This window comes from Echiichthys vipera (assembly GCF_963691815.1).
Source record: "Echiichthys vipera genome assembly, chromosome: 3".
In the NCBI taxonomy this organism is placed as follows: domain Eukaryota; kingdom Metazoa; phylum Chordata; class Actinopteri; order Perciformes; family Trachinidae; genus Echiichthys; species Echiichthys vipera.
The window spans coordinates 143832-161331 of record NC_139828.1 but is presented as its reverse complement, the minus strand read 5'-3'; the positions used below and the strand labels follow the sequence as shown (position 1 = coordinate 161331).

At 54.1% G+C, this 17500-nt stretch overlaps 2 protein-coding genes across 3 annotated transcripts in view; one reads left to right on the top strand and one right to left on the bottom strand.

Moving 5' to 3' along the window:
- Window positions 1-637: 637 nt before the first annotated feature.
- Window positions 638-10259, bottom strand: med16 (mediator complex subunit 16). 2 transcript variants are annotated; one of them, XM_083911597.1, is made up of 16 exons: window positions 10165-10259; window positions 8621-8779; window positions 7982-8089; window positions 7583-7752; window positions 7214-7495; window positions 6896-7045; window positions 6175-6280; window positions 5422-5577; window positions 5121-5338; window positions 4825-5031; window positions 4534-4744; window positions 3544-3677; window positions 2698-2890; window positions 2410-2626; window positions 1787-1870; window positions 638-1627 (listed from the first exon to the last, which is right to left on the bottom strand). In XM_083911597.1, the coding sequence occupies exons 2-16, from the start codon at window positions 8757-8759 to the stop codon at window positions 1501-1503; spliced, it is 2502 nt and encodes an 833-aa protein (XP_083767723.1). In that variant the 5' UTR covers window positions 8760-8779; window positions 10165-10259; the 3' UTR covers window positions 638-1500. The 2 variants fall into 2 exon arrangements, with proteins under 2 accessions (XP_083767723.1, XP_083767722.1); XM_083911596.1 differs by lacking the exon at window positions 10165-10259 and having other exon boundaries at window positions 8621-8948.
- A 1130-nt stretch (window positions 10260-11389) lies between these two features.
- tmem259 (transmembrane protein 259) overlaps window positions 11390-17500 on the top strand; it is a 24519-nt gene continuing 18408 nt past the window's right edge. Inside the window, exons 1-3 of the mRNA XM_083911599.1 lie at window positions 11390-11870; window positions 14785-15195; window positions 17141-17500. The exon at window positions 17141-17500 is cut by the window's right edge and continues 102 nt beyond it. Of these exons, the coding sequence (XP_083767725.1) occupies window positions 14971-15195; window positions 17141-17500 (585 nt within the window). The 5' untranslated portion in view covers window positions 11390-11870; window positions 14785-14970. The remainder of the gene's footprint in view (window positions 11871-14784; window positions 15196-17140) is intronic.

Sequence of the window (17500 nt, the reverse complement as noted above, 5' to 3'; positions counted from 1 at the left end):
TGTTAATGAACCAGTCCCCATAGACCTCCATGTTACAGAACCAGTCCCCATAGACCTCCATGTTAATGAACCAGTCCCCATAGACCTCCATGTTAATGAACCAGTCCCCATAGACCTCCATGTTAATGAACCAGTCCCCATAGACCTCCATGTTACTGAACCAGTCCCCATAGACCTCCATGTTAGTGAACCAGTCCCCATAGACCTCCATGTTAATGAACCAGTCCCTATAGACCTCCATGTTAATGAACCAGTCCCCATAGACCTCCATGTTACTGAACCAGTCCCCATAGACCTCCATGTTAGTGAACCAGTCCCCATAGACCTCCATGTTAATGAACCAGTCCCCATAGACCTCCATGTTAATGAACCAGTCCCCATAGACCTCCATGTTAAACTGAACCAGTCCCCATAGACCTCCATGTTAATGAACCAGTCCCCATAGACCTCCATGTTAATGAACCAGTCCCCATAGACCTCCATGTTAAATGTAACTCCTATAATAATAATGTGACGCACGCCGCTGCCCCCTGGAGTCCTCACGTGTGTTTGCAGAAACAACAGGAAGCAGCCGAGCTTTTATTTTGACAGTTTTATTACAAAGTAAAATACAAAACAAACTTTATTTACAGGCAGAAACAGACGAGAGTTCGGTTTCCTGACGACGGGACGGCGAGTCTGGACCCCGGAGGCGCCCAGGTGTGAGGCGTTCAGGTGCCCAGGTGTGAGGCGTTCAGGTGCCCAGGTGTGAGGCGTTCAGGTGTCCAGGTGTGAGGCTTTCAGGTGCCCAGGTGTGAGGCGTTCAGGTGACCAGGTGTGAGGCGTTCAGGTGCCCAGGTGTGAGGCGTTCAGGTGCCCAGGTGTGAGGCGTTCAGGTGCCCAGGTGTGATGCGTTCAGGTGCCCAGGTGTGAGGCGTTCAGGTGACCAGGTGTGAGGCGTTCAGGTGCCCAGGTGTGATGCGTTCAGGTGCCCAGGTGTGAGGCGTTCAGGTGCCCAGGTGTGAGGCGTTCAGGTGACCAGGTGTGAGGCGTCCAGGTGCCCAGGTGTGAGGCGTTCAGGTGACCAGGTGTGAGGCGTTCAGGTGCCCAGGTGTGATGCGTTCAGGTGCCCAGGTGTGAGGCGTTCAGGTGCCCAGGTGTGAGGCGTTCAGGTGACCAGGTGTGAGGCGTTCAGGTGCCCAGGTGTGAGGTGTTCAGGTGCCCAGGTGTGAGGCGTTCAGGTGACCAGGTGTGAGGCGTTCAGGTGCCCAGGTGAGATGCGTTCAGGTGCCCAGGTGAGATGCGTTCAGGTGCCCAGGTGTGAGGCGTTCAGGTGCCCAGGTGTGATGCATTCAGGGGCTCAGGTGTGGTGCGTTCAGGGGCTCAGGTGTGGTGCGTTCAGGGGCTCAGGTGTGGTGCGTTCAGGTGCCCAGGTGTGATGCGTTCAGGGGCTCAGGTGTGGTGCGCTCAGGTGCCCAGGTGTGATGCGTTCAGGTGCCCAGGTGTGGTGCGTTCAGGGGCTCAGGTGAGAGTGGGGGGGATCCTCCTCCACAGACCTCCACACAGACAGTTCTTGATCCAGCGCTGCTCCCACTGCTTCATGGCGTTCGTCTTGTTTGGAGATCGAAGCATCGTCACGCAGCCGCACCTGAGAGACACACACACACACACACACACACACGCACGCACACACACACACACACACACACACACACACACACGCACACACACACACACACACACACACACTTAACATGTGGACCCGCCTCTCGTGTTGGCGCTGTGACATCACTTCCTGTGGACTCACCTGGTGCAGGCCTTGCTCTCCTCAGTGGGACAGACGCCCATGTGGACGCAACGCAGGTTATCCATCTTCTGAGAGCTGGGACTCCTACACACACACACACACACACACACACACAGACACAGACACACACACAGACGCGCACACACACACACACACACACACACACACACACACAGACACACGCACAGACACAGACACACACACGCACACGCACACGCACACACAGACACACGCACACACGCACGCACACACACACACACAGTCAGTGTCAGGTGCAGGGTCAGGTGCAGGGTCAGTGTCAGGTGCAGGGTCAGTGTCAGGTGCGGGGTCAGTTTCAGGTGCAGGGTCAGGGTCAGGGTCAGGGTCAGTTTCAGGTGCGGGGTCAGGGTCAGGTGCGGGTTCAGTTTCAGGTGCAGGGTCAGGGTCAGGTGCAGGGTCAGGGTCAGGTGCAGGGTCAGGGTCAGGTGCAGGGTCAGGGTCAGGTGCGGGGTCAGTTTCAGGTGCGGGGTCAGGGTCAGGTGCGGGGTCAGTTTCAGGTGCGGGGTCAGGGTCAGGTGCGGGGTCAGGGTCAGGTGCGGGTTGTTTCAGGTGCGGGGTCAGGGTCAGGTGCGGGGTCAGGTTACCTGGTGAAGACCTCCAGCGGGGCGGTGGAGCCCGGTCCGGGCAGAGACGACGCCTTCCCAAACTGCAGCCTGAGCGGGTGTTTCCCCTGCAGCTTGACGATGACGCCGTCGTTCACTGGGAGCCAGTCCATGCTGGGGACCAGCAGCTGGCTGGGCAGCAGGCAGCACTCGTCTATCAGGGTCTCATCGGGGTCCTGGGGGGGTCCGTCGTCCCGGGCTGAGGAACAGAGTCGGTTAGTGAGGGGACTGAGGACGGGGTCAGGGGAGTCAGAGGGGTCGGGGTCTTACAGCAGAGCCACAGCTTGGTGAGCAGCCTGAAGAGCAGCTGCATGCTGTCCTGGTTGTCCGACGTGGCGGTGAAGGTGGGCAGGCAGCCGGGCTTCAGCAGACCCCAGATCCGGATCATCACCAGCATCTCCCTCAGCATCCCCAGAGACGCCCCGTCCCTCATGAAGCCGAACCCCGGCCGCACCATGGAGCCCTGTGGAGCCGGACAACCGCCGGTCAGTGTGGTTTGGTGTGGTGGTTTAAGGGTCTCCTGTCTCACGAGGACAGTCTGGGTGTGGTGGTTTAAGGGTCTCCTGTCTCACGAGGACAGTCTGGGTGTGGTGGTTTAAGTGTCTCCTGTCTCACGAGGACAGTCTGGGTGTGGTGGTTTAAGTGTCTCCTGTCTCACGAGGACAGTCTGGGTGTGGTGGTTTAAGTGTCTCCTGTCTCACGAGGACAGTCTGGGTGTGGTGGTTTAAGTGTCTCCAGTCTCACGAGGACAGTCTGGGTGTGGTGGTTTAAGTGTCTCCAGTCTCACGAGGACAGTCTGGGTGTGGTGGTTTAAGTGTCTCCTGTCTCACGAGGACAGTCTGGGTGTGGTGGTTTAAGTGTCTCCTGTCTCATGAGGACAGTCTGGGTGTGGTGGTTTAAGGGTCTCCTGTCTCACGAGGACAGTCTGGGTGTGGTGGTTTAAGTGTCTCCTGTCTCACGAGGACAGTCTGGGTGTGGTGGTTTAAGTGTCTCCTGTCTCACGAGGACAGTCTGGGTGTGGCGGTTTAAGTGTCTCCTGTCTCACGAGGACAGTCTGGGTGTGGCGGTTTAAGTGTGTCCTGTCTCACGAGGACAGTCTGGGTGTGGTGGGCTCACCTGGTTGGGCAGGTTGGCCAGCAGGTAGAGGACAAAGTCCCCCACCCACTGGATCAGCTGCTGCAGGGACTGCAGGGGGGGCCCGTCCAACACGAACTCCTCCGTCTTCAGATTAATCATCACCTTATCGATATCTGAGGACACACAGAGGTCAGCACCGCCCCCTGGTCCTGTCCCCCAGGTGTCTCACCTGTCCCCCAGGTGTCTCACCTGTCCCTCGGGTGTCTCACCTGTCCCCCAGGTCTCTCACCTGTCCCCCGGGTGTCTCACCTGTCCCCCAGGTCTCTCACCTGTCCCCCGGGTGTCTCACCTGTCCCTCGGGTGTCTCACCTGTCCCCCGGGTGTCTCACCTGTCCCCCGGGTGTCTCACCTGTCCCTCGGTCGTCTCACCTGTCCCTCGGGTGTCTCACCTGTGCCTCGGTCGTCTCACCTGTCCCTCGGTCGTCTCACCTGTCCCTCGGGTGTCTCACCTGTCCCTCGGGTGTCTCACCTGTCCCTCAGATGTCTCACCTGTCCCTCGGTCGTCTCACCTGTCCCTCGGGTATCTCACCTGTCCCCCGGGTGTCTCACCTGTCCCTCGGGTGTCTCACCTGTCCCTCAGATGTCTCACCTGTCCCTCAGATGTCTCACCTGTGCCTCGGTCGTCTCACCTGTCCCTCAGGTGTCTCACCTGTCCCTCGGGTGTCTCACCTGTCCCTCAGGTATCTCACCTGTCCCTCAGATGTCTCACCTGTCCCTCAGATGTCTCACCTGTGCCTCGGTCGTCTCACCTGTCCCTCAGGTATCTCACCTGTCCCCCGGGTGTCTCACCTGTCCCTCGGGTGTCTCACCTGTCCCTCAGGTATCTCACCTGTCCCCCGGGTGTCTCACCTGTCCCCCAGGTGTCTCACCTGTCCCCCGGGTGTCTCACCTGTCCCCCTGGTCTCGCACCTGTCCCCCAGGTGTCTCACCTGTCCCTCAGGTGTCTCACCTGTCCCCCAGGTGTCTCACCTGTGTCGATGTTCTTGGCACAGATCTCGGTCAGTCTGTCCCCTGGACTCTTGTCCGGCGTGTTGAGGACGTGCGGCCTCAGCAGAGACTTTAAGGTGGAGCTGATGGCGATCAGCAGCAGTTTGGCGTGGAAGTCGCAGGCTCGAGCCGCCGTCGCTGTGGACAGTTTACAGAGAGACGCCTTCACCGCCACGATCCGCGTGGCCAGGACCTGGAGACAGAAACCAAGTGATTGGTTCTCGGGTCCCAAACCCGGGTCAGTACCTGAGGTTCTGGCGGCGCCGCACTGACCTGCTGCAGCGCCTGGTTCTGCCTCATGTACTCCTCGTGCAGCTTCTCCACCAGGTTGTGGACCATGGTGGGCTGCACGTGCAGCAGGACGTCCCACCAGTCGTAGCCCGTCACCATGCAGTACTCCAGCAGGAACAGCAGGTGGCGCAGCGTGGTGTTCATCTCCAGCACCTGGCCCATGGAGGGCGACACCCGCAGCATGTGGAGCTGAGGAGCAGAGCGCAGGTCACATCACCGCTCAGGGTCCGACCCCGGCGCTCAGGGGCGCGGCCTCACCTGGCCTCGGTTGTCCTCACCTTGCCGTGGTTGTCCACTCCGGCCAGCGCCAGCGAGGTCCAGGAGAACTGCAGGGCCTTGAAGTGGAGGGCGGGGCCTCCGGTTCTCTGGCGTTTGATGGCGGACTCGTCTCCGGGTCTCTGAGCGGAGGACGAGCCGCCGTAGAACACCCCCATGGTGTGGAGGGACAGCCGGTGCAGGATCTGGATGCTGCCGTCGTGGAAGGCCAGAGCCAGACCTGCAAACAGAGAAGACCCGGTCCTCAGAACCGCCTGCAGGTGAGACGGGTCCAGGTACCACACACGCCGGCAGAGTTCTCACCGAGGCCGGGGCAGAACTTGGTGTCGGACGCCACCTTCAGGTCGGTGTTGGAGATGGAGATGGGCAGTTTGGGCAGAGCGACGGCCGACACCCGCTCCAGGTCGTTGGTGGTCGTCAGGATCCGCCACTTCAGGATGGTCGGCTGCTTCTCCCCGACTGGACCCGGAGAGAGGGGACACGTCAGAACCGGTCAGAACACGTCAGGACACGTCAGAACACGTCAGCACCGGTCAGAACAGGTCAGGACAAGTCAGAACAGGTCAGGACACGTCAGGACCCGTCAGAACCCGTCAGGACCGGTTAGAACACGTCAGGACACGTCAGGACCCGTCAGAACAAGACAGAACAGGTCAGAACAGGTCAGGACACGTCAGGACCCGTCAGAACCCGTCAGAACAGGTCAGAACCCGTCAGGACCCGTCAGAACAGGTCAGAACCCGTCAGGACACGTCAGAACACGTCAGAAAAGGTCAGAACAGGTCAGAACCCGTCAGAACAGGTCAGAACAAGTCAGGACCCGTCAGAACACGTCAGGACCCGTCAGAACAGGTCAGAACAAGTCAGGACCCGTCAGAACACGTCAGGACCCGTCAGAACAGGTCAGAACAAGTCAGGACCCGTCAGAACACGTCAGGACCCGTCAGAACCGGTCAGAACCCGTCTGAACAGGTCAGAACCCGTCAGAACACGTCAGGACCGGTCAGGACCGGTCAGAACCCGTCAGAACACGTCAGAACCCGTGAGGTTTCTTACCGACTGGCGATCGGTGCTGGAAGATGTTGTTGACAGGAAGTCCCTCCTTCCTCAGAGACCAGCACTCCACGATGCTGCCGCTCTGATTGGACGCACACAGCAGAACCTGCAACAAGGGTTCTGTTGAGTTCTACTGTTCAGAGTTCTCTGGTTCTAAAGGTTCTCTCTGGTTCTAAAGGTTCTCTCTGGTTCTAAAGGTTCTCTCTGGTTCTGGTTCTAAAGGTTCTCCCCGGTTCTAAAGGTTCTCTCTGGTTCTAAAGGTTCTCTCTGGTTCTGGTTCTAAAGGTTCTCCCTGGTTCTGAAGGTTCTCCCTGGTTCTGGATCTAAAGTTTCTCCCTGGTTCTGGTTCTGAAGGTTCTCCCTGGTTCTGGTTCTAAAGGTTCTCCCTGGTTCTGAAGGTTCTCCCTGGTTCTGGTTCTAAAGGTTCTCTCTGGTTCTGGTTCTAAAGGTTCTCCCTGGTTCTAAACGTTCTCCCTGGTTCTGGTTCTAAAGGTTCTCCCTGGTTCTGGTTCTAAAGGTTCTCCCTGGTTCTGGTTCTAAAGGTTCTCCCTGGTTCTGGTTCTAAAGGTTCTCTCTGGTTCTGGTTCTACAGGTTCTCCCTGGTTCTGGTTCTACAGGTTCTCTCTGGTTCTGGTTCTAAAGGTTCTCCCTGGTTCTGGTTCTAAAGGTTCTCCCTGGTTCTGGTTCTGAAGGTTCTCCCTGGTTCTGGTTCTGCGGGTACCTGTTCGGAGTTCTCCCTGGTGAGGAACTTGAGGTGTGTGACGGCCGGGTACTTCTCCCTCCTCAGCGGGTCGGTGGTGCAGCGCAGGAAGAGCGACGGGAGCAGCTCGGTGTCGATGCGGCACTTCTCGCTGACCACGCTCACGACCACCTGCACACACGAGCACGTTAGTGGTCATCGGCAAAGGTCAGAGGTCACCGTCGGGTTCTGGAACACGTTAGTGGTCATCGGTAAAGGTCAGAGGTCACCGTCGGGTTCTGGAACACGTTAGTGGTCATCGGTAAAGGTCAGAGGTCACCGTCGGGTTCTGGTTCTGACCTTGTAGAACTGGACGGGGGACGAGCTGCTGCCGTCGGTCGCCGCCACCACGATGTTCCCTCCCCCGGTGAAGGCGATGTCGGCCAACGCCACCCGCCCTCTGAGCCGGCACAGACTCTCGCTGGCCGTCAGCAGGGCGCCGCCCGGCTTCAGCAGCGACACGGTGACCAGGCCGCTCACCGTCACCGCCAACCAGCCCTCCATCGGCTTCCCCCCGAACAGCGTCAGCGACGGGGAGAACTTCACCCGCGAGAACTTCTCCCCGAAGTTGGTGGAACCCGACTGAACCGACAGGAAACAGAGCGGCGAGTTAGTTCCCGTTCACGCCATAATCACCAGAGCGTTCCCGTGTGAGCGCCGGCGCCGTACCATCTCCACGTGCAGCGCCAGCTTCACGCCGTTGTGCAGCCAGCTCAGAGCCACGATCGGGTCTCCGTCCAGAGCGCTGGACAGGACGCTCTCCCAGCTGTTCACCAGGTGCTCCGACATCGACCAGCACCGGATCTGCCCGTCCCCGTCTGCAGACAGCAGCCTGGAGCCTGTCGTCAACAACAACAACAACAACAACAACAACAACAACAACAAGGTCACTTAATCTGCCCGTCCCCGTCTGCAGACAGCAGCCTGGAGCCTGTCGTCGTCAACAACAACAACAACAACAACAACAACAACAACAACAACAAGGTCACTTAATCTGCCCGTCCCCGTCTGCAGACAGCAGCCTGGAGCCTGTCAACAACAACAACAACAACAACAACAACGCGTCACCTGATTGGTCCCACTCCAGACAGGAAATGACCTCGGTGTGTCCAGAGTTGATGGAGTAAACGTCCCAGGGGTGCTCAGTGTCAATGATGTGGATCATGTGACTGACATCTGAAACACACACACACACGCACACACGCACGCACACACACACACACACACACACACACACACACACACACACACACACACACACACACACACACAGGTTTAGTCATCCATCCAACACGTCTCTTCTTCATCGTTGTTGGTGTATTTCTGTGCGTGTGTCTGCAGGTGTGTGTGTGTGTGTGTGTGTGTGTGTGTGTGTGTGTGTGTGTGTGTGTGTGTGTGTGTGTGCGTGCGTGCGTCTGCAGGTGTGTGTGTGTGTGTGTGTGTGTGTGTGTGTCTGCAGGTGTGTGTGTGTGTGTGTGTGTGTGTGTGTCTGCAGGTGTGTGTGTGTGTGTGTGTGTGTGTGTGTGTGTGTGTGTGTCTGCAGGTGTGTGTGTGTGTGTGTGTGTGTGTGTGTGTGTCTGCAGGTGTGTGTGTGTGTGTGTGTGTCTGCAGGTGTGTGTGTGTGTGTGTGTGTGTGTGTGTGTCTGCAGGTGTGTGTGTGTGTGTGTGTGTCTGCAGGTGTGTGTGTGTGTGTGTGTGTGTGTGTACCCTTGTCGTCGTCCTCTCCCTTCAGGTCCGTGGTGAAGGCCATCAGGTTCCTGCAGGACCAGGAACAGACCAGAGGGATGCTGGGAGTGTGAGTTCCCTTCGGCCGCTTCTCCCACTCACACACATACGCCAGCTCCATGACCACCACAGAAGAAGAACCTGAACACACACACAGCTCCATGACCACCACAGAAGAAGAACCTGAACACACACACACACACAGCTCCATGACCACCACAGAAGAAGAACCTGAACACACACACACACACACACACACACAGCTCCATGACCACCACAGAAGAAGAACCTGAACACACACACATACGCCAGCTCCATGACCACCACAGAAGAAGAACCTGAACTCACACACACACGGCTCCATGACCACCACAGAAGAAGAACCTGAACACACACAGCTCCATGACCACCACAGAAGAAGAACCTGAACACACACACACACACACAGCTCCATGACCACCACAGAAGAAGAACCTGAACACACACACACACACAGCTCCATGACCACCACAGAAGAAGAACCTGAACAAACACACATACGCCAGCTCCATGACCACCACAGAAGAAGAACCTGAACACACACACACAGCTCCATGACCACCACAGAAGAAGAACCTGAACACACACACACACACACAGCTCCATGACCACCACAGAAGAAGAACCTGAACACACACACACAGCTCCATGACCACCACAGAAGAAGAACCTGATGAACACACACACACACACACACACACACACACACACAGCTCCATGACCACCACAGAAGAAGAACCTGAACACAAACACACACACACACACAGCTCAATGACCACCACAGAAGAAGAACCTGAACACACACACACACACAGCTCCATGACCACCACAGAAGAAGAACCTGAACACACACACACACACACACACACACAGCTCCATGACCACCACAGAAGAAGAACCTGAACACACACACACACACAGCTCCATGACCACCACAGAAGAAGAACCTGAACACACACACACACACAGCTCCATGACCACCACAGAAGAAGAACCTGAACACACACACACAGCTCCATGACCACCACAGAAGAAGAACCTGATGAACACACACACACACACACACACACACAGCTCCATGACCACCACAGAAGAAGAACCTGAACACACACACACACACACAGCTCAATGACCACCACAGAAGAAGAACCTGAACACACACACAGCTCCATGACCACCACAGAAGAAGAACCTGAACACACACACACAGCTCCATGACCACCACAGAAGAAGAACCTGAACACACACACACACACACACACACAGCTCCATGACCACCACAGAAGAAGAACCTGAACACAAACACACACACACACTAATCTAAAGAGTTTAAACGTCTTTAAACACTAAACTAAAGAGTTTAAACGTCTTTAAACACTAAACTAAAGAGTTTAAACGTCTTTAAACACTAAACTAAAGAGTTTAAACGTCTTTAAACACTAAAGAGTTAGCCGGCGCATGCTAGCTCGGTGCTAACGCTAGCTTACCTCCTGAGGCTGTGACGCAGATAAAACGTTAATAATCAAACTTTTGTTCAAACGCAGTAAAAATAAATAAAGTATAAATGTTAATAACAAAGTCTGCGCAGCTGAGCGCGGGTTAAAGGTGTAATAACGGAAATAAGCACCGTAATAAGAACCGTATTAACTGTGACGTTAGCGCCGGTGTCACAGACAAAACCTTCCGCCGTCGGCTCTGACGGTGAGGACCCCGCGGCTGTCTCCGCCCGCGCCTGTCCGTAAAACACGATTATAACGTTATAATGAACCAAATTAATTAATTCAAACTGTCACCACGTGTTCAGCTGTTGCTTAATGTATTCTAATAACAATAATAACAACAATAATAACAATAACATTAATAACCTGCACAGTGTTTGTCTCTCGTGGAGCTGGCGCCGGCGGGCAGCCCCGCCCCCGCGGAGCAGGACCCTGATTTAAATATTATGATATTATTAATTTAAAGGTTTAACGTTGGTCTTTGTTTTATTTAATATTGTTTATTTATAAACATAAAGACAAACGACTTCAAACAGAAATAATTTCCATTATTTTCACATTCTTTTGTTTTTGTGTTTTTACTCTTTTTTTCTTAATTTTATTAATATTTTATTTCTTTATTTTATCATATTTTATTTCTTTATTTTATTATATTTTAGTTCTTTATTTTATTATATTTTATTTCTTTATTTTATTAATATTTTATTTCTTTGTTTTATTCATATTTTATTTCTTTGTTTTCAGATAAACTCGTTGATGTTTTAAAGTCAAATTCACTGTAAATAAATTTGTCTCTGAAAATATTTGAATTAATTTTTACAGAAATTAATTCAAACTTTGTCATTTGTCTTTGACTCTAAATCACCCGTAGGTGTGAATGCTTGTCTGTCTCTGTTCGTCGACAAAATCAGATATTTAAGCAATATCTTTTATTTTTTATTTTTTTTAAATCATTTTTCTTGTTAAAATCTTTATATTTGAATCTTCTTCATTTATTTTTTGACTTTATTTTTCTTGTTTTCTATTTATTAACTTGTTTTGTTTTCTATTTTAAATTTATAATTTTAATTTATTATCTTGTTTTATATTAAGTTATTTTTTAAATTTATTGTTTTTTATTTTAATTTATTTTCGTGTTCTCGGCGCTGACGCACTCCTGTGACGTCACGCGGATGCGCCCGGCAGCTCTGAGGGTGAGGACCCGTATTTCCGCTCTGGTTGTAGTTCACTTTCATAAACAGCAGCAGCAGTTTGGACTCTGTTAGCCCTGTTAGCCCTGTTAGCTGTGCTAGCTGCGTTAGCTGCGTTAGCTGTGTTAGCCCGGTTAGCAGCGATAGCCCTGTTAGCCCTGTTAGCTGTGTTAGCTGCGTTAGCTGTGTTAGCTCCGTTAGCCCCGTTAGCTGCATTAGCTCTGAGTTTAGCCGTCTGAAGGCTCGGGAGTTCGGGGAAGTGACGCCACACTGATGAGTCCAGATGCTAACGTTAGCTGCCGGCTAACACTGCCTCCTCTATAGTTTGACTGCAGTTAGCTCCTTTAGCTCCTTTAGCGCTAACGGAGCCTGCTATCTCTGCTAACCAGCTAGCTGCTGCGTCTCGGAGTCTGTTTGTTTGTTTGTTTGTTTGTTTGTTTGTTCTGATGAAAACAGCGAAGAGGAGCCGTTAGCATGGACACACAGCTGCGGAGCACATAACAGGTAATCCAGCTACATGCTAACAAGAGCTAACGTTAGCACTGAGATATAAACACTTAGAACTACAAACTACAGGTAAACACACAAACTACAGGTAAATACACAAACTACAGGTAAATACACAACAAACTACAGGTAAATACACAACAAACTACAGGTAAATACACAACAAACTACAGGTAAACACACAACAAACTACAGGTAAATACACAACAAACTACAGGTAAATACACAACAAACTACAGGTAAATACACAACAAACTACAGGTAAACACACAACAAACTACAGGTAAATACACAACAAACTACAGGTAAACACACAAACTACAGGTAAACACACAACAAACTACAGGTAAACACACAACAAACTACAGGTAAACACACAACAAACTACAGGTAATCACACAACAAACTACAGGTATCTGTCCCAGATACAGCCTGACCCAACAACAACAACAACAGCTGTCCCAGATACAGCCTGACCCAACAACAGCTGTCCCAGATACAGCCTGACTCAACAACAGCTGTCCCAGATACAGCCTGACCCAACAACAGCTGTCCCAGATACAGCCTGACCCAACAACAGCTGTCCCAGATACAGCCTGACCCAACAACAGCTGTCCCAGATACAGTCTGACCCAACAACAACAACAACAGCTGTCCCAGATACAGCCTGACCTAACAAAAGCTGTCCCAGATACAGCCTGACCCAACAACAACAACAACAGCTGTCCCAGATACAGTCTGACCCAACAACAGCTGTCCCAGATACAGCCTGACCCAACAACAGCTGTCCCAGATACAGCCTGACCCAACAACAACAGCTGTCCCAGATACAGCCTGACCCAACAACAACAGCTGTCCCAGATACAGCCTGACCCAACAACAGCTGTCCCAGATACAGCCTGACCCAACAACAGCTGTCCCAGATACAGCCTGACCCAACAACAACAGCTGTCCCAGATACAGCCTGACCCAACAACAGCTGTCCCAGATACAGCCTGACCCAACAACAGCTGTCCCAGTTATAGCCTGACCCAACAACAGCTGTCCCAGATACAGCCTGACCCAACAACAGCTGTCCCAGATACAGCCTGACCCAACAACAGCTGTCCCAGATACAGCCTGACCCAACAACAGCTGTCCCAGTTATAGCCTGACCCAACAACAACTGTCCCAGATACAGCCTGACCCAACAACAGCTGTCCCAGATACAGCCTGACCCAACAACAACAGCTGTCCCAGATACAGCCTGACCCAACAACAGCTGTCCCAGATACAGCCTGACCCAACAACAGCTGTCCCAGATACAGCCTGACCCAACAACAGCTGTCCCAGATACAGTCTGACCCAACAACAACAGCTGTCCCAGATACAGCCTGACCCAACAACAGCTGTCCCAGATACAGCCTGACCCAACAACAACAGCTGTCCCAGATACAGTCTGACCCAACAACAGCTGTCCCAGATACAGCCTGACCCAACAACAGCTGTCCCAGATACAGCCTGACCCAACAACAGCTGTCCCAGATACAGCCTGACCCAACAACAGCTGTCCCAGATACAGCCTGACCCAACAACAACAGCTGTCCCTGATACAGCCTGACCCAACAACAGCTGTCCCAGATACAGCCTGACCCAACAATAGCTGTCCCTGATACAGCCTGACCCAACAACAGCTGTCCCAGATACAGCCTGACCCAACAACAGCTGTCCCAGATACAGCCTGACCCAACAACAACTGTCCCAGATACAGCCTGACCCAACAACAGCTGTCCCAGATACAGCCTGACCCAACAACAACAGCTGTCCCAGATACAGCCTGACCCAACAACAGCTGTCCCAGATACAGCCTGACCCAACAACAGCTGTCCCAGATACAGCCTGACCCAACAACAACAGCTGTCCCAGATACAGTCTGACCCAACAACAGCTGTCCCAGATACAGCCTGACCCAACAACAGCTGTCCCAGATACAGCCTGACCCAACAACAACTGTCCCAGATACAGCCTGACCCAACAACAGCTGTCCCAGATACAGCCTGACCCAACAACAGCTGTCCCAGATACAGCCTGACCCAACAACAGCTGTCCCAGATACAGCCTGACCCAACAACAGCTGTCCCAGATACAGCCTGACCCAACAACAACTGTCCCAGATACAGCCTGACCCAACAACAGCTGTCCCAGATACAGCCTGACCCAACAACAGCTGTCCCAGATACAGCCTGACCCAACAACGGCTGTCCCAGATACAGTCTGACCCAACAACAGCTGTCCCAGATACAGCCTGACCCAACAACAGCTGTCCCAGATACAGCCTGACCCAACAACAGCTGTCCCAGATACAGCCTGACCCAACAACAACAGCTGTCCCTGATACAGCCTGACCCAACAACAGCTGTCCCAGATACAGCCTGACCCAACAACAGCTGTCCCTGATACAGCCTGACCCAACAACAGCTGTCCCAGATACAGCCTGACCCAACAACAACAACAGCTGTCCCAGATACAGCCTGACCCAACAACAGCTGTCCCAGATACAGCCTGACCCAACAACAGCTGTCCCAGATACAGCCTGACCCAACAACAGCTGTCCCAGATACAGCCTGACCCAACAACAGCTGTCCCAGATACAGCCTGACCCAACAACAGCTGTCCCAGATACAGCCTGACCCAACAACAGCTGTCCCAGATACAGCCTGACCCAACAACAGCTGTCCCAGATACAGCCTGACCCAACAACAGCTGTCCCAGATACAGCCTGACCCAACAACAGCTGCCTGAGTGAATATTCAAACACTTAAATCAGAGTAGATTCATTATTGACCTGTGTTCCCGTCCTCTTTTATAAATATATAAATATATATTTACTGTTTAATATGTGTCTGTGCTGAACTCTGCTGTGTTTCCCTAGGGTGACCTTCACTCTGAGGTCAGAGGTCAGAGGTGGACCTGAGGTCAGAGGTGGACCTGAGGTCAGAGGTCAGAGGACGACCTTGGCTCTGAGGTCAGAGGTCAGAGGACGACCGTGGCTCTGAGGCCATGCTGACCTAGAGTCAGTGGTCAGTCTTTGCGGTGTGAGCAGAACAAAGCAGAGATCATGTCGGAGAACCAGGCCAACAACCACAACAACGTCCCCCTGAACAACAACAACAACAACAACATGGGGCCCAACAGGATCCGGAACCCCAACATCAACCAGAACCCCCTCATCAACGTCCGGGACCGCCTCTTCCACGCCCTCTTCTTCAAGATGGCCGTCACGTACGCCCGGCTGTTCCCCCCGTCCTTCAGGAGAGTCTTCGAGTTCTTCGTCCTGCTCAAGGTAAAGAGCTGAACACAGGGCACAGGTGTGAGGCTGAACCACGTGAACGCTTCACTCACGCAGGGTTGAGTCCTGACTCAGACCTGGTCCCCGTGGCGCTCACTCAGGCCCGGCACCCGTCCACTGTGGTCACGTTAGTTTGATTCTACTTGTGTTTTCTGCAGAACGTTTAAATAAAGTCTGAATGGATTGAACTACAGCATTAGTGGTTAAAAAGGACCTTTGAATGCCTTCACCGTGCTGCCCCGAGCTAACCACTGTTAGCCACGTTCTGTTAGCATCTCTCCTGATTTCTCCCTTAATAAAAACTGTTTCCATGGTTACCTAGGGTTTACTGCAGAGTTACTCTTTAATAAGATTCTCCAGCTTCTTCAGGATCCGGTTCCAGCGCCGAGGGTCCGACTCAGCAGAAATAACTGTGTCATGATGACGATGCATAAAGAGTCTGAATTCAGACCAACACTGAAATTTCCTCAGCTTCAGTCCAAAGCAACTGGACCTGGTTCTGTGTCAGGAAGCACTTCACCTCTGATCCAAGAGGCTTCATCAGTTCATGGACGCATCTGACCAGGACCAGGGCCAGGCTGGGACTGGCCCTGGTCAGATGCGTCCATGAACTGATGAAGCCTCTTGGATCAGATGTGCATCGCCTTCACGAGTGTCTGTTCACGAGCGTCTGTTCACGAGTGTCTGTTCACGAGCGTCCGTTCACTAGCGTCCGTTCACGAGCGTCCGTTCACGAGCGTCCGATCACGAGCGTCCGTTCACGAGCGTCCGATCACGAGCGTCCGATCACGAGCGTCCGATCACGAGCGTCCGATCACGAGCGTCCGTTCACGAGCGTCCGTTCACGAGCTTCCGTTCACGAGCGCCCGTTCACGAGCGTCCGATCACGAGCGTCCGTTCACGAGCGTCCGATCACGAGCGTCCGGTCACGAGCGTCCGGTCACGAGCGTCCGTTCACGAGCGTCCGATCACGAGCGTCCGATCACGAGCGTCCGTTCACGAGCGTCCGTTCACGAGCGTCCGTTCACTAGCGTCCGTTCACGAGCGTCCGTTCACGAGCGTCCGATCACGAGCGTCCGTTCACGAGCGTCCGATCACGAGCGTCCGATCACGAGCGTCCGATCACGAGCGTCCGATCACGAGCGTCCGTTCACGAGCGTCCGTTCACGAGCTTCCGTTCACGAGCGCCCGTTCACGAGCGTCCGATCACGAGCGTCCGTTCACGAGCGTCCGATCACGAGCGTCCGGTCACGAGCGTCCGATCACGAGCGTCCGATCACGAGCGTCCGATCACGAGCGTCCGTTCACGAGCGTCCGTTCACGAGCGTCCGATCACGAGCGTCCGATCACGAGCGTCCGATCACGAGCGTCCGTTCACGAGCGTCCGTTCACGAGAGTCGCACACGAGCGTCCGTCCACGAGCGTCTGTTCACGAGCGTCCGTTCACGAGCGTCCGATCACGAGCGTCCGTTCACGAGCGTCCGATCACGAGCGTCCGTTCACGAGCGTCCGTTCACGAGCGTCCGATCACGAGCGTCCGATCACGAGCGTCCGTTCACGAGCGTCCGTTCACGAGCGTCCGATCACGAGCGTCCGATCACGAGCGTCCGTTCACGAGCGTCCGTTCACGAGCGTCCGTTCACGAGCGTCCGTTCACGAGCGTCCGATCACGAGCGTCTGTTCACGAGTGTCCGATCACGAGCGTCCGATCACGAGCGTCCGATCACGAGCGTCTGTTCACGAGCGTCCGTTCACGAGCGTCCGATCACGAGCGTCCGATCACGAGCGTCCGATCACGAGCGTCCGTTCACAAGCCTCTGATCTGAACTGACCTTGTGTTTGCTCCTTGGGTCTGAAGGCCGCGGGTTTGAGACCGATGGTCACGGGCTCCGTCCCGCTGGTCTTTACGACCCTGACCGTATCCTCTGCTCCCGCTCAGGCGCTCTTCGTCCTCTTCATCCTCGCCTACATCCACATCGCCTTCTCTCGCTCGCCCATCAACTGCCTGGAGGCGGTGAGGGAGCGGTGGCCGCGTGACGGCATCCTGCGCGTGGAGATCCAGAGGAACTCCAGCCGGGCCTCCGTCTTCCTGCAGTACTACGACTCCACGGGCCTCCAGGAGGAGCTGGAGGCCGAGGAGGAGGGAGGAGGAGCAGGAGGAGGAGGAGCAGGAGGAGGAGCAGGAAGAGGAGCAGGAGCAGGAGGAGGAGCAGGAAGAGGAGCAGGAGCAGGAGGAGGAGCAGGAGGAGGAGCAGGAAGAGGAGCAGGAGCAGGAGCAGGAGGAGGAGGAGGAGGAGGA